Below are 27,508 nucleotides of genomic sequence, written 5' to 3'. Positions count from 1 at the left end.
CTCACTGAAAATGTGTGTCATCATGTGTTCATTGCCGTAAGTTGCTATTTAATTTAAGTCAATGACAAAAACAAAAGCAAAAAAAAAAAAACTCGCACATACATACATACATATCTATGTAGGTATAGACAACACAGTTACAAACACCTTTTAACCAGAACACAAACACAACCCTACTTGAACTTTTGCTGTTTTGTACGGTCATGTATGGTCATGTTTGAAAACAAAACACAACAAGAAACAACGAATGTTAAAAGTAAAATGAAACAAATCAAGTAAATATTAATTATTTATTATACAAATGATACACACACATAAACAATCAAATATATATGTATATATTTATATTCTTTTTTTGTTGTAACTGTGTAAAAGGTTAAAAAAGTGGTCAGGGTTTAAATAGTACATTTGAAAGGAAAATAAATCTTTGAAAGAATAAAAGCTTTTAAAAAGCTTTTTTTAAGTCTTAAAGAAAGTCTTAAATGAATGGAAAATAATCACATTTTCTGGTTTAGCCGACAATCAGACAAAAATTTAAATGAAGATTGAACACCAATTACTTCATTGAAACAATTGAGTTTATAAGCCATTTAAAATATTTTGAAACTTTTTGTCTGACCGACAATCAGACAAAGTTTTTCTTCAATAATTTTATGATTTCTAAAACTTCTTAATAATGCCCCTCCCTTTCAAAAATTCGAAAAAAATCATTGGCACAGATTTTATTTGTTAAAAAAAATCAACATTACTATACACTTACCGAGTGTTGTCAGCAACTTGACAGAAATTTTCTTAAACGTAAATTGAGAGAAAAATCAAATGACAACTGAATATTTAACGTTGACACATTAAATGGAAAGCAAGCAAAGAGGCAGGCAGGCAAGCAATAATGCTGCACAATTACTTATTATTTCTCTTCTTTCCCACCAACTATAAAATAAAATATTTATTTATTTTTTTATACTTATGCTCCTATACATTGAACATTTACGAAGGCGAGCATAAATTTTACAACAGTCACGCTACACTTCATTTCTGACAACAATTTAAACTCATTGGGGCTGGCTGAATGGCAAATGTGTCATATACATGCAAACATTTTATGTAGTATGTGCATTTGTTGTTATTAATTTTCACGTTGACTGTCAAAATACTTGAATGTGTCAGTTTTATTGCATGACAAAATGACAATTTGCAGGAAACTAAAATTTCAAATGCGTACACAGAATCTCACCAAACAGTCAGACAGACAAACAGACACACATACACACACACATTCACCTACTCTATGTTATAGACAGCCCAGTGTACAAACATTATGAGAGATTTTATTCGCCTGAGAGATAAAGTTTTGACAATTTAAATGTTATAAAAAAAAATAAAACAGAATACAACAATTTCTGTAAGCTACACTCATAAAAATGTATGTGCAAAATTGTGGAAAAATACTTCTTTTTAAAGGTTTTTATATTTCAAGGAGGAAATCATAAAAACAGGATATACGAGTCATAAATGCAGCAACATACATGTATAATGAAAAAAATGTATATAAAAAAAGTTAAGTGTTTTTCAAATTAAAATTGAAGGTTTTTTTCTCATACATATGCACATATAAAATCATTTTAAATGTTAAGCAGACCAATTCAGCTAAATAAAAATTATATAATTTAAAGCTTGGTAATATTTTACTTAAAAAATTCTTTGTAAATTTTCAATTCAGCTAAGAAATTTTTAATTCAGCTGATTACAAAGACAATGTTTTTGAAAAATTATCCCATTAAACTTGTAAATTTTTAAATTTTTTGAATTCAGCTGAAAAGTTTAACAATTCAGCGGATCTTAAGTTTGTCATACAACAAAAATTTAAAATTTAGATGTACGAAAATCTATTCAGCTGATAAATTAGCAATTCAGCTGAATTAAAATTTAAGATTTTAGTAAAATATTTTTGTAAATTCTTTACTCAGCTCAGAAATTTTCAATTCAGCTAAACAAAAACATAATATTTTAGAAAATATGTCCATTAAACTTGTAAATTCTTAATATTTTGGGTAAACTCCATGATTTTTAATAAAAATCTTGCAATTCAGCTGAGAAATTAGCAATTCAGCTTGATAAACATTTTCAGATTTTAGAAAATAAGTTAAATATTCTTGTAAATTCTTTATTCAGCTGAGAAATTTTCAATTCAGCTAAACAAAATTGTAATATTTTAGAAAATAAGTCAATTAAAAATGTAAATTCTTAATATTTTCGTAATTCAGCTGAAAAATTTTACAATTCAGCACAACCTAACTTTGCAAAATAACACTTTTTGGATAAACTCCATGGTTTTTAATAAAAATCGTGCAATTCAGCTGAGAAATTAGTAATTCAGCTGATCAAAAATTAAGGAATTTTGAAAAATTTTTCAGTTATCCTTGAAAATTCTTTATATTTTTCTCCTTAAGCTGAAAATTTCTAATTCAGCTGAATAAATATTTAAGGTTTTAATATATTAAAGAATTACGCTTGCAAATTCTTGATATTTTTCTTATACAGCTGAGCAAATTTTCAATTCAGCTAACAAAAATTGAAGATTTTTTAAGAAATAAAAATTATGCTTTATAATTTTTCATATTCAGCTTTTTCTAATTCAGCTGAGCAATACTCAATTCAGCTAAACAAATATTTAAGTTATTTAAAAAAAAAGTTAATTTCTCTATACAATTTGTGTTATATTTTTAATTCAGCTAAGAAATTTTCAGTTTTGGCTTATCAAATATATATTATTTCAATAAATTTGCATTTTTCTCGAAATTTCCCAGAAAAAATTAAACTTTCAGCCTTTTTTTTAACTTCATTAAAAAAATATATTTCTAGGTTAAATAAATATATTTCATAAACACTAATTGAATACTGTTTTATTGTTAAAAATGACACATTCAATATATACTAACATAAATATAAAAAAATACACACACAAGGAGGCATTTCAAATACCATAAAGTTCATACACATTTCTAAAATACATTCATGCAGGTTTTCCTAAATAAATATGCCCGGTAATGCAGAAGTAGACTAGTTACTTGACTAATGAAATGAGGACAGCATTTCGTTAGAGCTGGTTAGAGAAGATGAGAATTTACTTCCAATTTAGGGTTGAAGTAGAAAGCTTTTTTCTAAAAGTTTTTTGTAGAAAAATTGTGTAAATTTTGTCTTTGACAAAACTACAGGGAATGTTTCTATATGTTGAAAACCATTTATTTATACATATTGTTAATTGTATTTATTTTAGGTTTTATTCATTTTTTTGTAGTTTATTTTTGTTGTTGCTTTTTTTGGGGGTTGTATGTATGTATGTTGAAAAGGTCAACAACAATTTCTTGATGACATGTAGAAATGTACATATGTATGTAAATCTAATATGTTTTCTATATAAATATTGTAGGATTTTTTTGTTTTTGTCTAACATTTAAAGCAAAATGTTATAGTGCTAGTAACAGTTGTTGTATTTAGCTCATGCTGTGACATTGAGTTGACAGTTGTCATGTTACCATTGTTCTTTCTTCAACATCATCATCATGTTTTAGTACTTAAACCAAAAAAAAACCTAAAATCACCTACAAACTTATGAGTAAAAAAAATATATAGTACAAAATAAGAGGACTAAATTATGAATTGTTTTGTAGGTAAATATACATACATACTTATGTAGGTATACTTATGGTTTTCCTAATATTTACTCCTACTACATGTTCATTTATAAACTTACAACATTCAACAACACCTACAACCATCACCTGCCTCCCCAAAAAAAAAACTCATGTCAAACTAGGCTTGCATTCAAGGTAAAGGTGATATAATGTGGTTTTTTTCTTGTTCAAGAAAAAATTTAAATAAAATAGCAAATGAAAAAAAAAACAAATTAAATATTTAAACAAAAAAGAGAGATTGTCTTAAATTGTTTTTTTATAAAGAAAACTAACAATATAAGCTCCTCAACTGGCACTCAAGGACTAAGATGTGTGTTTTATTTTAAGAAAATGTTGAATAAATTTCAAAAGAAAATTTCAAAAGTTAGGTTTTTCAACGGAATATAATTATAGAAAGATTATTCTAAAAAAAACTATATAATTAAGTTAAATTTGTAAGATTTCTTTTTCAAACGGGTCAAAGTTCAAATTTAATTTATTTAAATTTTGCATAAAGCTATAGAAACAAAAATGTCGTTACCATTTTCCATTAAATTGACATTATTATTTAAAAAATTCAATCATAAACTTCATTTTAATTATCCATTATGCAGCTCAAATATCAATTGACAAACTTTTATGATTTCCCGGAAGTAATTTAAAACTGTCTTCTAAGAAAAGTACTTAAAAAAAGATTCTAAATGAAATATTAAAAAATATTATTTAATAAAGGTATTAAATAACTTTTTAATGACATACATATTTTTTGTAGTGACATAAAAGGTAAAAAACAAACAACAATCAAATAGAAAACAAAACTCTATAAAAATTCAAAATTCCCCTAATATCAGCATCTTTGTTTTTGTTATAATAAATGTTGAAGATATAATAAATATTATTGATTTTTCTGTTGTTGTTGGTTGTTGTTCGCTAATGTTATAATTTATTGTTTAAATTGTTTGTGTATAAATACACGTGTCTTATATTTATAACATACACATGTATTTATTATTTTGACAAAACACACATACAAAAGTAGGAAATAATAAATTTAAATGGCCAGATTAAAGCTCGAAAATTTAGCTAAAAATTCTTAGAAATATTAAATTGACACAATTTATTTAATTTAATTACCATAAACAACTTTAAAAAATATTGTTAAAAAAAATTGTTCTACAAAAAAATTGCTTTACTACAGCTTCCTAGGATCATTGTTAATTGATTTTTTTTTTTCAGTCATAATTCATCTGCTTATTTTCTTTTCTATTTTTTTCAATATTATTTTTCCATACATTAATATTGATATCAATTTACATTTTTCAGCGTTTATGCGTATGTATGTATGTGTGATGCTTGTTGTTCTGTTTCTTTTTTTTTTTCTTTTATCCTGCGTGTATGTATGTATATGTTTGTATATTAAACAATCTGTATTATGTGTCTCACATGTGTGGCATATTTGCTGGCGCCACTTATTTTCTTACTCATTTGATAAGGAAAATCCATAAGTAGAATTTATTTACTTTTCTACTTTGTTTTTGTATTTTCTTCCTTCCATGTCGCTTAATATGCAAATGTCAAATGGCGACAGTTTTTAAATGAAATAAAACCATGTGTATACGATTTTATTTCAATTTTATTTATGAATTTTTATGGGTTGAAAAGGGGAAGGTAGGATAAAAAATATTTAAATGAACAAATTGATTGATAAATGAAACTAGTACTTTTTTAAATCGAATTACCCAACTCTAATACAGTTCTAGTTCAGTTGTAATTCAATTATACCCAATTCTAATACAATTCTAGTTTAGTTCTAGTTCAGTTCCAGTTCAGTTCTAGTTCAGTTCTAGTTCAGTTCTAGTTCAGTTCTAGTTCAGTTCTAGTTCAGTTCTAGTTCAGTTCTAGTTCAGTTCTAGTTCAGTTCTAGTTCAGTTCTAGTTCAGTTCTAGTTCAGTTCTAGTTCAGTTCTAGTTCAGTTCTAGTTCAGTTCTAGTTCAGTTCTAGTTCAGTTCTAGTTCAGTTCTAGTTCAGTACTAGTTCAGTTCTAGTTCAGTTCTAGTTCAGTTCTAGTTCAGTTCTAGTTCAGTTCTAGTTCAGTTCTAGTTCAGTTCTAGTTCAGTTCTAGTTCAGTTCTAGTTCAGTTCTAGTTCAGTTCTAGTTCAGTTCTAGTTCAGTTCTAGTTCAGTTCTAGTTCAGTTCTAGTTCAGTTCTAGTTCAGTTCTAGTTCAGTTCTAGTTCAGTTCTAGTTCAGTTCTAGTTCAGTTCTAGTTCAGTTCTAGTTCAGTTCTAGTTCAGTTCTAGTTCAGTTCTAGTTCAGTTCTAGTTCAGTTCTAGTTCAGTTCTAGTTCAGTTCTAGTTCAGTTCTAGTTCAGTTCTAGTTCAGTTCTAGTTCAGTTCTAGTTCAGTTCTAGTTCAGTTCTAGTTCAGTTCTAGTTCAGTTCTAGTTCAGTTCTAGTTCAGTTCTAGTTCAGTTCTAGTTCAGTTCTAGTTCAGTTCTAGTTCAGTTCTAGTTCAGTTCTAGTTCAGTTCTAGTTCAGTTTTATTTCAGTTCTAGTTTAAATTAAGAGTAAATAAAATACATATGTATGTTTAATAACTTAATCAAGTCATCTTAACAAAAAGCTTTTTTAAATAAATCTAAAGGATGTACATACTTTGCAGGATTTATTTTCATTTAAAAGCATTATTTATAAACATTAGATTTATTTTAGTACTCAAAATCTAATTAATAATAATCTAATATAATGCTACTTAGTCTCTTAACTAATTTATGTAAAATTTTTTTCCTTAAGAAAATTCAAGAAAAGTTGACATTGAATTAGCAAATAAAGCCATTTACTACCACATGCTTGAATTAATTTCTTATTTTATTTCAAAACCATAACAGATTAATAATTTCCAACTAACATCGACAAGCATACATAAAAAAAATACGAATATAAAATTCAAACTATAAAATTCTGGAGGGAATACAAAAACGAAATCAGCATGAAAATCAAACTGGGCATAACTAAAGAGAGAAAACTTGTGATTTAATATTTAAATTTGTATCTTCTGTTTGTATTAATATTGTTTTGGTATTCATTCCACTAATGCCAACGGGAACTTAGCAAAAAAAAAAAAACGAAAATTCAGAAGCATAAATATTAATTTCGAATGCGAAAAAATGGGAAATTATCTGGGGATTTTCATAGCAGTTGCTGAGATTTTTTTCCCTGTTTACTGATGAATACACAAAAATATTTATAAGATTTGTTATATTGAAAAAAATACTCGCAATAAAGTACAATCTCCCTTTTAACCACATTTTAATGTACATGCATGCATGTGTGCGAATGAATGAACGTGGTTTTTCATGCTTAATCTTTGTTTTATTTATTTTTCTTCATTTTGTTTTTGTTTGTTGTAGTTGTTGGTTTGATTAAGCATGTATTTGTATGTTTGTGTATGACTTTCGAGTGTGTATGAGTTTTGTTTCCTTTTTCTTCGTGTGTAGTAATTCAAATACCTCAGGGATGTTAAAAATGATGACAACAAATAATTGAATTAAAGTAGAGATAACAACATTATATTCCATTTAATTGTATTATTATGTTTCTTATTTATATTATTATCTCACACATATTTTCTTTCTGTGTAGATTAAGCTTTGGAAAGAAAGAACTCATACAGATGGAAACGAAAAACTTAAATACATTTTAATTATACTCTAAATAAATACTCAGACAATTCTACCTTTGTCTTTTGATTTAGTGAATTCATGATAAGAGAAAAATAATCTATTGAATTAATACTGAACTAGAATTGTATTAGAGCTGAACTAGAATTGTATTAGAGCTGAACTAGAATTGTATTAGAGCTGAACTAGAACTGAACTAGAACTAAACTAGAACTGAACTAGAACTGAACTAGAACTGAACTAGAACTGAACTAGAACTGAACTAGAACTGAACTAGAACTGAAACTAGAACTGAACTGAACTAGAACTGAACTAGAACTGAACTAGAACTGAACTATGAACTACTGAACTAGAACTGAACTAGAACTGAACTAGAACTGAACTAGAACTACTAACTAGAACTGAACTAGAACTGAACTAGAACTGAACTAGAACTGAACTAGAACTGAACTAGAACTGAACTAGAACTGAACTAGAACTGAACTAGAACTGAACTAGAACTGAACTAGAACTGAACTAGAACTGAACTAGAACTGAACTAGAACTGAACTAGAACTGAACTAGAACTGAACTAGAACTGAACTAGAACTGAACTAGAAACTGAACTAGAACTGAACTAGAACTGAACTAGAACGAACTAAACTGAACTAGAACTGAACTAGAACTGAACTAGAACTACTGAACTAGAACTGAACTAGAACTGAACTAGAACTGAACTAGAACTGAACTAGAACTGAACTAGAACTGAACTAGAACTGAACTAGAAACTGATCTAGAACTGAACTAAACTGAACTAGAACTGAACTAGAACTGAACTAGAACTGAACTAGAACTGAACTAGAACTGAACTAGAACTGAACTAGAACTGAACTAGAACTGAACTAGAACTGAACTAGAACTGAACTAGAACTGAACTAGAACTGAACTAGAACTGAACTAGAACTGAACTAGAACTGAACTAGAACTGAACTAGAACTGAACTAGAACTGAACTAGAACTGAACTAGAACTGAACTAGAACTGAACTAGAACTGAACTAGAGAACTAGAACTGAACTAGAACTGAACTAGAACTGAACTAGAACTGAACTAGAACTGAACTAGAACTGAACTAGAACTGAACTAGAACTGAACTAGAACTGAACTAGAACTGAACTAGAACTGAACTAGAACTGAACTAGAACTGAACTAGAACTGAACTAGAACTGAACTAGAACTGAACTAGAACTGAACTAGAACTGAACTAGAACTGAACTAGAACTGAACTAGAACTGAACTAGAACCGAACTAGAACTGAAATAGAACTGAAATAGAACTGAACTAGAACTGAACTAAAACAGAAATAGAAATAGAACGGAACTAAAACTAAATTACATTTCATTAGTAAAACTTTTCAATCAGATTAAAACATTTTATCCAAACGAACTATTAGTGTTTTTAGTTTTTAATGACATTTACCATTATGGTGTGTATAAGAGTGTTTAGAAACTTTTCCGTTTTGTGGTGTATTATTAAAATTATTGATTTAGTTTGTTAGTTGTCGTTGTGTTACCAACCACAAAACGCATTAGAAAATTGCATTCCTGCTAGGAAAAATAACCTTATTGATTTAATGGATTTTATTGCAACAAAAAAAATAATAATGAAAAACCAAAAGAAAAACTATATTTTCAACCAACAGGACACTTGAATAGATGGTATAGTTTCAAGGTTAACTTGTTTTTAACGTATTTTTTTTTTTTTTTTGCAGTAATTCATCAAAGTGCATACTTATAGTAAAAAAGCAACATTCACTATTTGTTTATATTGCTTTGTACTGTCATAAATGTAAGAGTATTGAAAAATAAGTATTTTTACTCTTTAATAATAAGAACAAATAAAAAATCCTGTTAGAGGGTGGTATTGAGAAAAAAACACTATCAAGGTTATTATTAAAAAAATTTTGCTAGAGTAAATATACCAGGCAGGATCAGAGAAAGAGAGAAACAATATTGCAATGTAATTGTTTCTATACAAAAGCACTTGTATTTGTTTTTACCTTTAGACAACGTACACAAATTTACTTGTAGGTATGTTGAATATATTTTCATATTTTTGCTTTTAATTTTTCCATATTCAAAAGATGTCAGAATACCAAAAAAAGAAGAGGAAACATTTGCTGTTCAAGTGCCTTGTGTACAACAGAAATTTCATTGAGTGCAAAACAATTCACTTGAAAATTTAACCACTTTTTTTACAGTTCTATTCAGTACATATTCCTTTTGATATGTAGTTTTTGGCCCAAATTGTTTGCAAGAAAAAATATGAGAAAATATTTTTACAAAAAGCTGATAAAAAAATATGAAATGTTTTAGTTCAGTTTATTTTTTTTTTTTTATGTGAGCAACTTTTGTTTGTGTCATTGACCTTTGGCAATAACGAATGAGTGATTTTATAAACTGCAAAAAATTTGAGTAATTGTTATAGTAAGCGGTAAAAGTTTAAAGCCTTAATATATTTTAACTCAGTTTGTTATAAAATATAAATATTTAGTTTCATTTGCAAGTTTCTAGTTAAATTCGAAGAATTGTTTTTTCGCATAATAAGGAAATTAAAATTTTAATATTTAATTTTTCTCCATCTGCCGTTAAACAAATCCCTAGGCCTGTCTGTCCTGCCATGACGTTTTGTTTTGTGAACATTTTTTGTAAATTACAGGCAAAAATACACATGTTTTAATGTGAAATTATGTTAATTTGCTTTTTGGCCATAAATCATGATACAAGTGCCTCCAAAATTTGAAAAATTAGCTTTATATTTTTGGGGTTACCTTTGTATGTAATTTAAATATATATTACAAGCAATTTATATTATTTAATTTTTACATTTGTTTTACCTTGACTTGATAAATGCTAAAAATAAATGAAATTTATGCAACAAACAAAATTAAATAAAATTTTTAATAAAAAATGGATTTTTAATGTAAAATACCTTTTAAGAAAATATATTTTAAGGATAATTCCCAAAAAAAAAAAATCATGCAAAAAATATTAGTTAAAATTTTAGACTTTTTTGATTTAAAATTATTACAAAAAATTTATATTTTATATAAAAAGGTCAATGGTCATAAGTTCATAACTTTAATTAAGTAACAGGAAAAAAACATTTTTCTTTAATTAACTAAGAATGTTCATAATAATGAAATATTTTTCAAAAGTTTCAAGGATTTCCTTTGTTGTAAGAAAAACAAGACAAGAAAAGAAAACTTTAGGTTTTTGTGTCCAAATATTTCTGGACTTTATTTTCGGTAATACCTTTATAAAACTTTCCCCACCCCTACCAAATATTACCATGAATCTATGTACACAAGCTTTACATTCAATTACACTTAATTTGCAGCAGATTTTCTAATTTTTCTATTCATTTTTTCGTTGTATTTCGCAACAACTGATTAAACTAAAAAGCAATTCAAAGCATCAACTGTGAAATTCTTACCCTAAAAAGTTAATAAAACTTTCAACAACTGTAATTGAGCACGCGGGACTAAAGTATACAAAAAAGCAAATAATACTTTGTAAGTTTTTTTTTTTTTTTTTTTTGTTTTTCAAAAAGAAAAAAATATAAATAGAAAAACAAAAATTAGCAAAATTCTTACACTTAAATGTTGTAACAACAATGCGAACGACGACTAAATCCAAAACAACAATTCAATGTCAAAAATTTGCTTAAAACAAATACTTTTACTACCTTCAAATTACAGAAAACAAAAAAATATAGAAACAAAAACTCTTCCCTTATTAAATGAATATAAAACAATCACAGTTTCTTTCTTAACGTAGCGAAAATTAATGAGGCGAAAATGGGAATAATATATAGAATACTAAATTCACGCTATAATTGACATAGGTTGGGCAAAAGTCAAAATCCTGTTCTTGACATTTTTCAATTCTATACGAGTCTATTTTCGTTATACTGAGTTCCAGTTCAGTTCTAGTTCAGTTCTAGTTTCAGTTCTAGTTTCAGTTCTAGTTCAGTTCTAGTTCAGTTCTATCGTCAGTTCTAGTTCAGTTTCTAGTTCAGTTCTAGTTCAGTCTAGTCAGTTCAAGGTAGGTTCATTTCTAGTTCCGTTCCAGGTTCAGTTATAGTTCAGTTCTAGTTCATTTCTAAGTTCAGGTTCTAGTTCAGTTCTAGTTCAGTTCCTAGTTCAGTTCTAGTTCAGTTCTAGTTAAGTTTCTAGTTCAGTTCTATGGTTCAGTTCTAGTTCAGTCTTAGTTCAGTTTCAGTTCAGTTCTAGTTTCAGTATTCTAGTTCAGTTCTAGTTCAGTTCTAGTTCAGTTCTGTTTCAGTTCTAGTTCAGTTCTAGTCAGTTCTAGTTCAGTTCTAGTTCAGTTCTAGTTCAGTTCTAGTTCAGTTCTAGTTCAGTTCTAGTTCAGTTCTAGTTCAGTTCTAGTTCAGTTCTAGTTCAGTTCTAGTTCAGTTCTAGTTCAGTTCTAGTTCAGTTCTAGTTCAGTTCTAGTTCAGTTCTAGTTCAGTTCTAGTTCAGTTCTAGTTCAGTTTAGTTCAGTTCTAGTTCAGTTCTAGTTCAGTTCTAGTTCAGTTCTAGTTCAGTTCTAGTTCAGTTCTGGTTCAGTTCTGGTTCAGTTCTAGTTCAGTTCTAGTTCAGTTCTAGTTCAGTTCTAGTTCAGTTCTAGTTCAGTTCTAGTTCAGTTCTAGTTCAGTTCTAGTTCAGTTCTAGTTCAGTTCTAGTTCAGTTCTAGTTCAGTTCTAGTTCAGTTCTAGTTCAGTTCTAGTTCAGTTCTAGTTCAGTTCTAATTCAGTTCTAGTTCAGTTCTAGTTCAGTTCTAGTTCAGTTCTAGTCAGTTCTAGTTCAGTTCTAGTTTCTAGTTCAGTTCTAGTTCAGTTCTAGTTCAGTTCTAGTTCAGTTCTAGTTCAGTTCTAGTTCAGTTCTAGTTCAGTTCTAGTTCAGTTCTAGTTCAGTTCTAGTTCAGTTCTAGTTCAGTTCTAGTTCAGTTCTAGTTCAGTTCTAGTTCAGTTCTAGTTCAGTTCTAGTTCAGTTCTAGTTCAGTTCTAGTTCAGTTCTAGTTCAGTTCTAGTTCAGTTCTAGTTCAGTTCTAGTTCAGTTCTAGTTCAGTTCTAGTTCAGTTCTAGTTCAGTTCTAGTTCAGTTCTAGTTCAGTTCTAGTTAGTTCAGTTCTAGTTCAGTTCTAGTTCAGTTCTAGTTCAGTTCTAGTTCAGTTCTAGTTCATTCTAGTTAGTTCTAGTTCAGTTCTAGTTCAGTTCTAGTTCAGTTCTAGTTCAGTTCTAGTTCAGTTCTAGTTCAGTTCTAGTTCAGTTCTAGTTCAGTTCTAGTTCAGTTCTAGTTCAGTTCTAGTTCAGTTCTAGTTCAGTTCTAGTTCAGTTCTAGTTCAGTTCTAGTTCAGTTCTAGTTCAGTTCTAGTTCAGTTCTAGTTCAGTTCTAGTTCAGTTCTAGTTCAGTTCTAGTTCAGTTCTAGTTCAGTTCTAGTTCAGTTCTAGTTCAGTTCTAGTTCAGTTCTAGTTCAGTTCTAGTTCAGTTCTAGTTCAGTTCTAGTTCAGTTCAGTTCAGTTCTAGTTCAGTTCTAGTTCAGTTCTAGTTCAGTTCTAGTTCAGTTCTAGTTCAGTTCTAGTTCAGTTCTAGTCAGTTCTAGTTCAGTTCTAGTTCAGTTCTAGTTCAGTTCTAGTTCAGTTCTAGTTCAGTTCTAGTTCAGTTCTAGTTCAGTTCTAGTTCAGTTCTAGTTCAGTTTTAGTTCAGTTTAGTTCAGTTCTAGTTCAGTTCTAGTTCAGTTCTAGTTCAGTTTTAGTTCTAGTTCAGTTCTAGTTCAGTTTTAGTTCAGTTTAGTTCAGTTCTAGTTCAGTTCTAATTCAGTTCTAGTTCAGTTTTAGTTCAGTTCTAGTTCAGTTCTAATTCACAACAGTACAAACCCATATCCAAACTTAAACTTAATATACTCTCTTTTCGTACCCAAAATTTCACGTTAGTAAAAGGGTCCGAGTTGTGATTTGAACAAAAACAAAATTAATTTCAAATAACCACTTGAAATTATTCTCATTTCTACGAGCCAAAAGGGGAAAATTAACTTTTCCACTTCTTTTTGTTTCTGGTGCAGAAAAATATTTAATTAAGCAAAAATTCCTTTCAGTCACATTTATTCCCCTGCGAAATCGTTAGAGATCCTTAAGCAAAAGGTAAAACTAGGGAGTCAACACAAAAAAAAAAATATGTGTATAATTTTTGTATGAATTCAATGGGATAGTGGAACAGTTCGTTATTTCAAATGCTAAAAATGAAACAAAAATAAAGTTGAAAACAATTTCTCACTCATATTGACGTTAAAAATCACAAGGATGAAATTATAAGATTTTTGTGAATTCGTGCAAAAAGTTTTTCTTCGTTTCGTGCCCAGCTTTAAGCGCTGACAATAAATTTTTTGTTAGTGTAAGTTCGATAGATAGATTTGGATACCTAAGAATGAGTCTAATGGAAAGTTTCCCATCATCATCAGCAAAAGCATCGTTATGTATTTTTGAAAAATGTTTCCTTGTTCGTTCTAGTTTTAAGTTTTCAGGGTTTATTTAAGCATGTTTGCAACTCGTTTCTTCTACACTAACATGAATTTATATTTCACAAAGCAACAACAGAAAGACAGAGGGACGGATGAATGAACGGACGGACAGACACATTTGTGAAAGACATTAATTTCCATCATGAATTCAAGTGGACAAGTGTTGTTGACGACCACTTGCCAGCGTTATCATGAATATGATGAATTTGAAATATCACCAGTTGGATGTAGCTGGTAGTTTTTCTTTTTTTTTTCTATTTTAGTTAAATCTACTCGTAAAGCCCTTAAGTATTAGAGTACTCCTCCTCTTCTTTTAAACAATTCAATGTAAATATTTTGTATTCATCATTTTTTGCTTTTCTATTCTTCTTCTCATTTCAGTTCTTTTGTGTGGCATATAGATAAAAAAGATGGTCGTGCTGCCTGGCTCGCTGTACTTGATAGTCAAATGACAATAACATTACGAGGCTGGATGCAAACTTAGCTCGGTTTAAACTAAGCACTACAGTCTGGCCAAAACAACAACAACAGCAACAACAAATGCTAGAAAAAAGAAATAGTTGCAACAGTTAAAAAAAAATTTAACAGTAGTAGTAGTTTTGTGTGTGTGTTTGACGGCATTGGAAAGTCCCTTTTAAGTAAAATGTTGCACTCCTCCGTGCAGGAGCAGAACCAGCATGGAAATAACAATAACAACCACAACAATAATAACAACAACCATAACCACACAACGACAACAACACCATCAATGACTTCAGCAAACAGCACAAATTTGAATGCCAATGCTGAGGGCACTAAAACATCAAACCAAGCCATAGAGATACGATCTTTAGCTGCTTCCCAGCTAGAGCAGCAACACAATGGGCAGAAAAGCCACAAACAGCATAACACAGATAACGATTCTCTGGCTGGGGCAGATAGGGCGAGAAGTAGCAGCATTAATGCTGCCACAAGGGCGAGGTTAAGGGAAACATCCTCAAGTACGGGCAGTACAAACTCAAATATAATGCATTCCAATGAAGATTCTGGCATAGAGGCCAGACATCGACGATGTGGTAGCAGTAGTAGTGGTGGCGGCGGCACTGGTAATAATGGATCTCGCAGCAGCCATCGCCATCGAAAAACAAGTTCCTCAAGTGCCAAAGCATCAACAGGAAATGTAGGGAGCAACGTTGGTGCTGGCTCTTCAACAGCAGCAGCAGCGGCGTCTCCCAAAAATCCCTACACCAATACGAGTGATATGACGGCGGCTCCCAAAACAGGTGATGCATCATCATCAACTAATATCCAGCAACAGCCTCCAACAACAGCCTCTCAACGTAACTTACAATCCCACCAACAAAACTCGAATACAATTAAAAACAGGTCTTCTAGTAATCTTAAGAAAAATGCCCGCGAACGCAGTGACGACGAGAGAGTGAGTATAGCCAACGAAAGTACGGAAGAGACGACCAGACATCGTCGCCGTCGTTCGAGACGCATAAGTAAAAATACAACAGCAACCTCCTCCTCGTCCTCATCATCATCCACCTCCTCAGGCTCATCGACGGGTTCCAGTTGTAATGGCTCCTGTAGTTCTGATGATGGTGATTCGTCCACATCATCGGGTGAACCGAATTTACCGTATCCTGGCTTTCCGGAAGTGGCCCTAAAGTATTTCTCGCAAGACACGACACCCAGGAATTGGTGTCTAATGCTGATTACCAATCCATATCCTTTTTTAAACAAAAAATCAATTTTTTTTTCAATTTATTTTTTTCGGAAAAATTTCATATTTTTACTAAAAATTTTATTTGCAACACAAGCTTTCAAATTTTATCAATTCAAGTCTAAGTATTAGTTTTAGTTCTATTTCAGTTCTAGTTCAGTTTTAGTTCAGTTCTAGTTCAGTTCTAGTTCAGATCTAGTTCAGTTCTAGTTCAGTTCTAGTTCAGTTCTAGTTCAGTTCTAGTTCAGTTCTAGTTCAGTTCTAGTTCAGTTCTAGTTCAGTTCTAGTTCAGTTCTAGTTCAGTTCTAGTTCAGTTCTAGTTCAGTTCTAGTTCAGTTCTAGTTCAGTTCTAGTTCAGTTCTAGTTCTAATTCAATTCTAGTTCAGTTTATGTTTAATGTTACTATAGTTGACCTATAAAATTACGCAGCATTTTTTAATATAGTCTAAGCTCTATATTTATTTCATTACTAGAATGTAAACATAGTTCAGTTCTAGTTCAGTTCTAGTTCAGTTCTAGTTCAGTTCTAGTTCAGTTCTAGTTCAGTTCTAGTTCTAATTCAATTCTAGTTCAGTTTATGTTTAATGTTACTATAGTTGACCTATAAAATTACGCAGCATTTTTTAATATAGTCTAAGCTCTATATTTATTTCATTACTAGAATGTAAACATTTTTATATCTTATGTAAATCACAATTATTATTTTGTTGCTGTTGTCGTTGTTATTTGTTTGTAACAAATTAAAAATTAAGCCACAGCAACAGTTCAAGCCACTTTAAATTCTCCAGTTTTGTCACGTTTCTGTACGTAGATATTTTTATATAATTTTTCTATATTATATTTTTTATTTTATACATATTCAGTTTGTTTAACTGCAGGAAAATGCTAAAAAGTTATAGTCGCACCACCAGCTGTGCACAAAATAGCAAAAATAAAAAGGATTAAAGCGTATTAAGTGATGCTCATTAGCCCAACTGTGAATACTACTCCTCATCATCATATAAAGTAAGTGTCTGTCTGTGTGTGTGTGTAAGAGGAAAAACGTCAGTGGTTTTAAAGTATTTCTATGGCTGTGTGTTTAAGAGAGTATCCTGTTTGTTAGCTGGTGTATTTCAAAATGTAATTTTAAGTTGAGGATTTGATTATTTGTTAAGTTTGTGTTTTGTTTAAGGAGATAATCTAAATGGTTGTTGTAACGGAAATTGCGCACTCCATAAAAACCAAGAAAAACACTACATAAATTAAAGAATAATCTGCAAAACATGCGCCCTAATGTAGGCAAAAAGAACATAAATAAAACTTAGGAAAATTTTGTTCCTAAGCAGGCCCTTGTTAAACTAACAAACATTAATCCCTTTGGAATAGTTTGTTTTATTGAGAAATTTAGCGATTGAAAAATGTTACTTTTGATAGTAATTATAAATATTTTTAAAATCTCAGGTCCTTGAGTTTCCGCTGCTGTCAAGGAAAATGTGTGTTTTAATTCATTAATTTTCCCCCACCTTTTTTTACTTTTTACATATTTATATCCCACGTAACCCATTTACCATACAAAGTAATTGCAAATGTTTGTGCATCAAGTGCTGCTGTAATCAGCACATCATGGTCATTATTTAAATATACATCGATACTGTAATTTTCTGTATGAAAGGAATAGGGTAGTTTGGTAGTTTTTTTTAATTTACATTTTGGGTTTTTCGTGTTAACGAGCCACGTTGAGCTTTAATGTTGGTAAACACATATTGGAAGCCTAGAATATGGTCAACCACACAATCACCACTTTCAACGCATATTAAATCTATATACTCGTAAAGGATTTTTTTGTGTACGGTAATTAAACCAGGGCTATTTATTACTCTTGTTCGATAATGCCATTTAATACATATTTTGGCTGACATACACAAACAAACACTTGCTCTCTTATTTACACACACACACACACACAAACATTGACTCTAGAGAAAACATTTGTTATTGATTTGCAAATGTCTGCTATTTGGCTTAATTGTCTTTGATTAACGGTGAATACTATATAGAAAGCGCAAGTGCCCTAAAATATGCAATAATTTATTTCTACTCCCTAGTAAAATCAAGACTTTTATAACCCCGTAAGAAAATCACTGTCAGCTTTATTATTTCTAGATAAAATTTTAATATTTTCTTAAGTGTTTTAAAAAAAAAAAAGCTAAGCAGTAAGAAAACATTTCTTTCACTCGTAAATCATGTTATCGCTAAAATATATAACAGCAAAGTTAAGAGGCTTCGTGACATTATGTTTTTGTTTCTACAAGTGGCATAGTTAAACTTAGATGTTAAATTATATCCCCTTACACTTAGTAACAATGACTCTGCAAAAGTTTATCGAAATAGGGAGAGAAATATTATAAAAAAAAATCACACTTTATACAAACGTAATTTATTTAATACACATCTTAACATTTATCTTTATTGATTTACTACTTGTAGTATATGTATGGACGGACAGACGGACCTAGTCATTGATATAAACAGTTGTGACTGTATGTATTGTACATTCATACATACAACACAATAAACAATAAATAACAACATTTTATTATCATGTTCGAATTGCAAATGGTTAAACAAAAATTTATTATACATAATAAGTGAAGTAGAGATTATGGGATATTCACAGTTTGGCTTTAAAGGAGAAATTTAAAAAAAATTCTGAACTAGAACTGAACTAGAACTGAACTAGAACTGAACTAGAACTGAACTAGAACTGAACTAGAACTGAACTAGAACTGAACTAGAACTGAACTAGAACTGAACTAGAACTGAACTAGAACTGAACTAGAACTGAACTAGAACTGAACTAGAACTGAACTAGAACTGAACTAGAACTGAACTAGAACTGAACTAGAACTGAACTAGAACTGAACTAGAACTGAACTAGAACTGAACTAGAACTGAACTAGAACTGAACTAGAACTGAACTAGAACTGAACTAGAACTGAACTAGAACTGAATTAAAACAGAACAAGAACAGAACTGGAACTGTTTTATAACATTGACAATAAAGAACTATAAAAATGCAGATTTGATATTAGATATTTATGCATTTTTATTTGAAAATTTTCCTTAAAATTCTATTAATATTATTTTTTTAATATTCCAATCCATGTTCGTTAATATTTTCTAAACCTTTCTGCCAACATTAATAAATTGCCGAGTTGTTTGTAAAAGTGCTATTTAAACAAAAAAAAAAAAAAAAAACAAGAAAAAAGCTTTTAAAAATAAATCCCTTACGTTAGGCAATTATTTTTGTATTCCTATGGAAATTTCAAATTATACCTAAAAACCTGTTAAAAGCACGAAACTGTTTTACATTTCATAGATGGAATTTTTTTTATAAAAAAATACGCCACAAATAAAATATTTTTTTTTTAACAACAAATATTTTTGATAACAAAAAAAAAATAAAAATTCTGGTCAAGACTTACCAAATGTAAAGCATCGTTTTCATGGCAAAATATTCCTTTTAAAGAATAAACAGCTTAAAATCTTCAGCTTGTACAGGTTTTTATCCTCTTTTCCCTCCTTATGTTGTTGTCAATGAGTTTTTTCCTTCAATTACACTCCTCCCAGCTGCCCTTAATGGGTGTTGGTGTGTGTGCGTGTGTGAGAGTATGTTATATGGTATATGTTTTTCCTTAACTTGATTTTGATAACTATTGATTTTCTCATCAACACATGGTTCGAGCGCATATCAATACTGGTGATATTATTAAATTGCATAACACTGGGCATGTATCAGCCTTGTGTGGACGATGCCTGTGAATTTAATCGCTGTAAAATACTACAGGTGAGTCTTTTTTTATACACAAACATACATAACTACAGATATACTACAATTCTTACTTATGTATATATAGCAGAGAAGATACTATATACATTTATTTATAGAGCAATATTGTTTATTATTATTTTTTAAGTAAAATAAGGCCAATAACACATGCTGCTAGGTGTATGAATATATAGAGAGACTGAAAAAAATGAAAACAATTTAAAATATTGCCAAGTGTTTTATGTTTTTTTGCTTTTTTGCAAGGGAAATTAATTAAAAGTAGGTAGTGAAGATTTCAAATTGAATTATTTATATAAATAAATCTTGTGTTTTTAAACGAGAATGTTAAAATTATTATATAAAAACATAAATTTCTTATTAATATTACGTATAGACCTGAAAATTAAATAAACCAAATTTGTGTGGTTAAAGCTAAAGTTATAAGAGGCGTATGAGTGTTATTAATTTAGCAACTTAGCAATGTAGTAAGTTATAAGGACGTATGAGTGTTGTTGATTTAGCAATTTTTATATAAATATTACTTATACGCTTGTATAATTTCTATAAGAATTTGTTGTGCAAAAATGTCTTACGTTTTTCATGAAGTATTAAATTTTGTCAACACTTGACTTTTTGCTGTTGTAGATTTTGTTAGTTAGGTTTGTAGACAATAGGGTTTTTTTTAAAAAAGATCGGGAATTTGTGAAAATTCGGGAAAAGGTTTATAATTAAATTGAAAAAAAACTATTTAAAATTCTTAAATTAAGAATTTTGTATTTTTGAAAGAATTGGGTTTTCAAAGTTACGAAGTATTTCCGAAAATTCCCAAATTGAAAACCCTTAATTATCACACATTGGTTCATTAGTCAAAAGCACATAGAAATATACACCATGTATTCCTTATCCTCCTTCAGTGTCATACATACTATACATACATGATATGAAAGAACACAACATGTCTTCATGGCTGAACACTTTAAGAGTAATTATTTTGATAATAAAGTGTACATACACACACATATGTATATTAATGATATAACACACATACACACAAATAAAACAAATGTCTATATGTTTATGTGAGGAAAATTGTTGAAAATATCTTGATGCTTTCTTAGCATTAACAAAAATGAAGCAACAAGACAGACAGACACAAATCAACAAAATATACAATTACATACATATGTATGTACCTACATACATATACATTTTTATATGTATGCATTAGTTTATGAGTATGTGTGTGTGTGTGTGTAAAACACAAGAGTTAATATGACTCTTGTCCCATTAAAATACAATGTTTTATAGATAAAATGACAGTTAAATGGTGTTGTAGTCACTTGTCGCACAAATATTATTTTCACAAACGATATTTTACACACATACATATATTTATTACATCTACATTGGTAATTTATGTACATATGTAAGCAGATACCTTAACATATCTCTTCATATGTTTACTGAATTGTACTAAAACTTTTTATGCAAACCAAAAACGTTAGGAAAATATGTATAAAACAAAAGTTTGTAAGTCGGTAATAATTTAAAAGTAAACATACTAGACATATAACAGTGGTTAACAAATATGGCTAAAGAAAAAGGTTATTAAAGAGGAATATATTTGTTTTTAACTTCCCTTTAGTTCATAATGACTCTAAGAAACTAGTAACCACAATGTTTTATAGTTTCGGTTTAACTAAAGTGGCGATTGCCACTCTGCAGTTTACTGGGAGACACTTAAGTAAAGTAAAAGTAACCATACATGACACATAACAGTGGTTAACAAATATGGGTAAAGAAAAAGGTAATTAAAGCTGAATATGTTTGCTTTTAAACAATCTTTAGTTCATAGTGACTCTAAGAAACTAGTGACCACGCTTTTTTATAGTTTAGGCAATTGCCACTCTGCAGATTACTAGAAATTTCAAACAAGTAACTTGTTAAAACAAAGTCTTAAAGGGTTACATTGACTCCTTGAAAAAAACTGCTGGGATACAATGAATCAACTAATAAATATGTATAAAATGGGGATTTATGTTTTCAGCATACCCCTTAACACTACATATTTTGCTATAAATTTAAAAAATGAAAAAAAAAACCTTTTAATAGTTTTTATGTCAGATAATAAATTGTTGAAACATACGTGATTCATCATCATAACCATCATGTAGGTACAAAAAAAAAACAAAAAAGATTATAAAAACTACACAGATAAAACCCAAATAAACCTGTAGTAAAAAAATTGGTTAGTAGTAAATCAATAGAATTGTTTATATTTATTTTCTGTGAATAATTGAATGTAATTTATAACCAGCCTAAGTAATTAATTACAGAATTTACGTAAGAGATCTACAGCTAAAACTAATTACTACAAATAACTTAATTAAATAGAGTTATTACGTATGTATTTTGTTCTGATATTAAAATAATTTTTTCTGTTTTATTTATTTTATATAATTTAGATATTTGATGACATTATTTTCATTTTCTTTGCGGTGGAAATGATCATTAAAATGGTGGCCATGGGTATTTATGGTAAAAATACCTATTTGGCTGATTCCTGGAATCGTTTAGATTTCTTTATTGTCTTTGCTGGCCTTTTAGAATATGTAGTGCATGTGAAAAATTTAAATTTAACCGCCATAAGAACAATACGTGTCCTGAGACCTTTAAGAGCCATTAATCGTATACCAAGTAAGTAGCACAAACACTTCTTAACATTACTTTAAAAGTAATTAATTATTATTAAATAAATTTAACTTGTAATTGAGTTCCAATTACTGTAACTGTTAAAAACCTAATTTGAAAGTAATCATTACATTTTTTTTAATCATTAATATAAATTTTAAATATTTTGTAATTGGAATTGGTAGTTTTCAATTACAATTACTTGTAAATGTAATTGAAAAAATTTCAATTACTATTGGTAATTATAATGCGCTATAGCTTAATTATAAATTACTAGTAATTAATAATTTTAAAAGAAATCAGATTAAATTACTTGTAATTGAGTTTCAATTACTGTTACTGCTAGAAACCTTATTTGAAAGTAATATTTACTTTTTTATCTTAAATATAAAATTTAAATATTTTGTAATTGGTATTTTTACAATTTCAATTACTTGTAAATGTAATTGAAAAAATTTCAATTACTATTAGTAATTCTAATTATTTTACTATTTGTAATTATAATTTTATATTACAAATAATTATAATTGCAAAGAAAATCAAATTAAATTACATGTAATTACAAAGTAATTGTGAACTGTAATGATTGCTTAATAACTGCAAAATTTTAATTGTTTTTCTTTTTATTTCTTCCTACTTTTCTTTCTAAGGTATGCGTATTTTGGTTATGCTTTTACTGGACACCTTACCCATGTTGGGCAATGTCTTGCTGTTATGCTTTTTTGTCTTCTTTATATTCGGCATTATTGGGGTACAACTTTGGCAAGGTATTTTAAGACAAAGATGCGTATTAGAGGTGCCCGAAGATATACGCGTACCGTTGAGGTAAGTTTTATATTTAATTTATATTTTTAATCAAATACTTCAGTTTTAATAACAACAAATTCATTTTAATTTTAAATTTAAAAATTAAAATTCAATTTAAAATTTCTAACAGTAACTGAAAAAAATATTAATACTAATAATGTTTTCAAGTGTATATATATGTATACTAAACAGACTAATGAACAAAGTTTTTAACATTTTTGATAAATACTACCAAGATTGAATGCCTTTAAACGTTTAAGCAAGTACTAAAGAAATTTCATACAGTTACCTTAAAAAAAAACTAAAATTATTTCTAGGATTTTCTTTTAAATAAAGCAGTTTAAATAGTAAGTCTAGTTAGTTTGGGGTTTAATTTGTATTTCATTTTAAATTAATTATTTTCATTTCTTCTCTACTTCAGCTTTTTTTTACTACATTACCAAACAATTTAATTAGTTAGTAAATACCAATTAGTCATTTGGAAATTTTACTCCTCCTCAGAAAGAAATTTATATATTAAACAAAACATGTATGAACATATTGTACAATAAAAGCAGCATTCATTTTAAAACATATTGTAAAATATTTAAGCACATTCCAAATAACAAACAGTCAGTCAGTCAGCCAGTCATTCAAAATGAATCAAATTTACACAGAAATTACCAGAAAAAAAATGAACAGAAATACTTCAAATTATTATCGTATTACCATTAAATAAAATAAATCAAAAAAAGACAAATTTTCTATAATTGCCAATAAAATTTAAACAACAATAGCATACTCTAGCCAACAACAATGGTTGATAAAATTTGTGAATTATTTACATAAACACAATGACAATGACAATTGTAAAAACATGTCGGGTTATGCTTCTGCCCGATTGTTGTACTCATCAGACAACAAGTGACAGTAAAAGTGTCAGTGTCAGCAGTAAATTTCAAAACTTTGTCAACATTTATTTGAATTGTTTTAGCATACAGAATTAAATTCTGTAATCTCGTCCCAACCACTTTCTCCATCTTCTATCATTTAACCATATACATGTAAACATAAATATGTTATTTATACAGTTATCTGTATATGAGAGTTTATGTATGTGTGTGTGTCCAGTTGTCACCACTATTTTGGGTATAAATTCCTCTCGTAAATGTATTTTCACCCATACAATTAGCGCCACCCACCACACTCCGCTCTCCCTACAAATAGAGCAAAGTTTGTATTTTTGTAAATAAGTATGCTCGTTTGAGTGTTCTCATTGTAAGAGTGAGTGCAGCAACAATGTAAACAATTACCAAAAACAAAAAATAAAAAATAAACAAACAACACTTGTCATTTAGCAACGGATTTGCAAATTTAACAATTAAACACTTTTTGTATGTAGTTGTTGCTTTATAGAACATTTAGTATAGGATAATTAATTAATTATAACACTCATTTATAGATTTATTTGCTTTAATTTATATTTGTATATCTTTCTATTTGAATAATAATTTAAATTTTTTATTTTTTTGAAAAATTTTGTATTTTACTACATCCTTGTTTTGTACATAAATTGTTGTAAATATTGTACATTTAACATTTTTAATTAATTACTCATTTTCTAATCACTGTCATACACAATTACAAATTTGTTAATTAGTAATATAAAAAAGACTAATTATACAATAAAACGTGCTTTTTGTGGAGACCTTTATAAAAGAACTAGAATTAGAACTGAACAAGAACTGAATTACAACTGAACTAGAACTGAATTACAACTGAACTAGAACTGAACTAGAACTGAACTAGAACTAAACTAGAACTGAACTAGAACTGAACTAGAACTGAACTAGAACTGAACTAGAACTGAACTAGAACTGAACTAGAACTGAACTAGAACTGAACTAGAACTGAACTAGAACTGAACTAGAACTGAACTAGAACTGAACTAGAACTGAACTAGAACTGAACTAGAACTGAACTAGAACTGAACTAGAACTGAACTAGAACTGAACTAGAACTGAACTAGAACTGAACTAGAACTGAACTAGAACTGAACTAGAACTGAACTAGAACTGAACTAGAACTGAACTAGAACTGAACTAGAACTGAACTAGAACTGAACTAGAACTGAACTAGAACTGAACTAGAACTGAACTAGAACTGAACTAGAACTGAACTAGAACTGAACTAGAACTGAACTAGAACTGAACTAGAACTGAACTAGAACTGAACTAGAACTGAACTAGAACTGAACTAGAACTGAACTAGAACTGAACTAGAACTGAACTAGAACTGAACTAGAACTGAACTAGAACTGAACTAGAACTGAACTAGAACTGAACTAGAACTGAACTAGAACTGAACTAGAACTGAACTAGAACTGAACTAGAACTGAACTAGAACAGAACTAGAACTGAACTAGAACCGAACTAGAGCTGAACTAGAACTGAAGTAGAACTTAAGCCACTTAAATACAATAGCGGTTTCACTAATGAAAATCTTGTTCATAAAACTAGAATTGAAAATTATTCAACAATTTCTGACTAAAATACTACTAAATTATTATATTACACTTTTAACATTTTACATCTCATTAACAACTTGTCTAATGTATCTAATACGAAAATGAAAATTTCGAAACTTGACAAAGGAATTTTTCTTTAGCGAAAACAATTTAAAACTTGTATAAATATGTATATACACAAACACACCTGTATAAAACAAGAAAACAATTATAATTCCAACACCAACCACTACTTTTACTACAACATTTACACTTGTATTTTAAAAATCAAATATTTTGATTTCATTTTGTAAATTTTCTTTAATTTTTCTATATTCATTTTTGTAATTACTTTCACACAAATAATTTAAGTTTTTTTTTTCTGTTTATTTATTATGTTTTTTGTATAATTTTGTGAACTAAATGATGTCAAAATTCCCAACTCAAATATCATACGCGATTTTTTGTTTACAGGGAACTACCTGATGAGTACAGAGTTCGAGTCCGTGTTAACTCGTAAGATGAAAAAAAGTTTAACATAATTAAGAACATTTTTCTAACTGTCTATCTAAAACCAAAAAATATATAAAAAGTATACAATTATCTGTATAACTCTTTCTCTACATAACTTACTTACTATATATAATATAACTACATAAGAAACTATATAATATTTATATATAAACGTAATTATTTACTATTTTTCTCATATATAAATATTTAGCTAATTCTTTTTTCCTTGTTTTTGAATTTTACATTTAATTTGTTTTTATTTTTTACTACAATTTTCATTTATTTTTGATTTGAATGTTAACAACTCTAAGTAACCAGAGAATTTCTAGATAAATTAAAGATTTTAGCAGAGTAGACAGAGCGCCTTAAGCGTAATTTTTAATTAAGTCTCTTGTAAATTTCATTATTCAAAAAGTAACGTTTTCTTAATATATTTTTTCTCCTAAATTCTCTGTTGAAAAAAATGTTTAGCGAAGAAATGTTGTAGTAACAAAAATACGTACACTTTATATACATTTTTTCTCCTCACTTTCAATAATTTCTGAATGTCGTTATTTTTTCAAAAAAAAATTATCTAGCACTTTTTTACCAGACTATAACTATTTTTTCCACTTCATGTTAAAACATTTTTATTGTGTGTAAAAAATTTTTTTTTTTAATTTTTTTTAATTTAACGAAAATTTTATAATTTTTCTTTTCATTTTACAATTGTAGCTATAGATATCATAAATTTTATTCGCTGTCTCAAGAGTAGTCTTTGTTTTTTTATATTTTTTCCATTTTAAATCAAAAAAATAATAAAATTCGAAATATTTCATTGATGTTGTGTTGTATTTACCACTCAAAAGTATTTGTAGTTTAATGTTTAGTTTCCTTTATGTTGTATTATTTTATTAAATTTATGTTTTTGTTATTTAATTTATAAAAAACTGCCTTTAAATAACTAACATTTTATTTAATTAACATTTACTAAAAGCATAACACTGTTTGCGGATATATCCTCGTATTCATAAAGATATCAATCGTTTATTTATAGTTTATTAAGCACTTTTTCCGTAAAAAAATTCTTTAATAAATCATCAATAACTTTATGAAGTGTTTATGAATACGGGGAATAGAGTTTTATTTTCCTTTTTTTACACTCACACACATTCAATATATGTATACGGGTTAACAAATACATTCACTTTTAAGCACTTCACTCTTCCTCTCTTTTATACAAACACCTTTTCCCGACTACAATGTCTTGAAAAAATTCAATAATATAATCACTGTACTTGTATAGAATAGTACTTCTTATTTTTAGAAAACAGGTTCTTATACTTGGCGAAATATTCCTCATAAATTGAGCTAGAACTGAACTAGAACAGAACTAGAACAGAACTAGAACAGAACTAGAACAGAACTAGAACAGAACTAGAACAGAACTAGAACAGAACTAGAACAGAACTAGAACAGAACTAGAACAGAACTAGAACAGAACTAGAACAGAACTAGAACAGAACTAGAACAGAACTAGAACAGAACTAGAACAGAACTAGAACAGAACTAGAACAGAACTAGAACAGAACTAGAACAGAACTAGAACAG

General features: G+C 28.7%; 2 protein-coding genes across 15 annotated transcripts in view; one reads left to right on the top strand and one right to left on the bottom strand.

The window, feature by feature from the left end:
- LOC119601645 (alpha-ketoglutarate-dependent dioxygenase alkB homolog 7, mitochondrial) overlaps positions 1-27,508 on the bottom strand; it is a 118,425-nt gene that overhangs the window by 58,865 nt on the left and 32,052 nt on the right. Inside the window, exon 5 of one of the 5 annotated variants that reach the window (XR_005231259.1) lies at positions 19,079-19,424. The exons of 3 other annotated variants lie outside the window; for them this stretch is intronic. Coding sequence is in view for 1 of the 2 variants with exons in the window: in XM_037952709.1 (XP_037808637.1) it covers positions 23,903-24,116 (214 nt within the window). In the remaining variant the exon portion in view is untranslated. Of the gene's footprint in view, positions 1-19,078; positions 19,425-23,163; positions 24,117-27,508 lie in introns of those variants that run through there. One more of the 5 variants, XM_037952709.1, reaches the window with a different exon arrangement.
- LOC119601592 (voltage-dependent T-type calcium channel subunit alpha-1G) overlaps positions 1-27,508 on the top strand; it is a 98,036-nt gene that overhangs the window by 40,786 nt on the left and 29,742 nt on the right. For 5 of the 10 annotated variants that reach the window (XM_037952636.1, XM_037952621.1, XM_037952641.1 and 2 more), the window contains exons 3-7: positions 14,288-15,616; positions 19,329-19,440; positions 21,888-22,119; positions 22,764-22,938; positions 25,880-25,921. In XM_037952636.1, the coding sequence (XP_037808564.1) occupies positions 14,550-15,616; positions 19,329-19,440; positions 21,888-22,119; positions 22,764-22,938; positions 25,880-25,921 (1,628 nt within the window). In that variant the 5' untranslated portion in view covers positions 14,288-14,549. Of the gene's footprint in view, positions 1-9,125; positions 9,175-14,287; positions 15,617-19,328; positions 19,441-21,887; positions 22,120-22,763; positions 22,939-25,879; positions 25,922-27,508 lie in introns of those variants that run through there. The other 5 variants (XM_037952652.1, XM_037952643.1, XM_037952669.1 and 2 more) reach the window with 2 other exon arrangements.

The sequence above is a fragment of the Lucilia sericata genome, unplaced genomic scaffold (assembly GCF_015586225.1).
Source record: "Lucilia sericata isolate MDLA Ls3-8-SP2 unplaced genomic scaffold, ASM1558622v1 Contig000006F_arrow, whole genome shotgun sequence".
Lineage (NCBI taxonomy): Eukaryota > Metazoa > Arthropoda > Insecta > Diptera > Calliphoridae > Lucilia > Lucilia sericata.
Note: the sequence above shows the minus strand (reverse complement) of the source record. Positions and strands in the feature narration are given on the sequence as shown.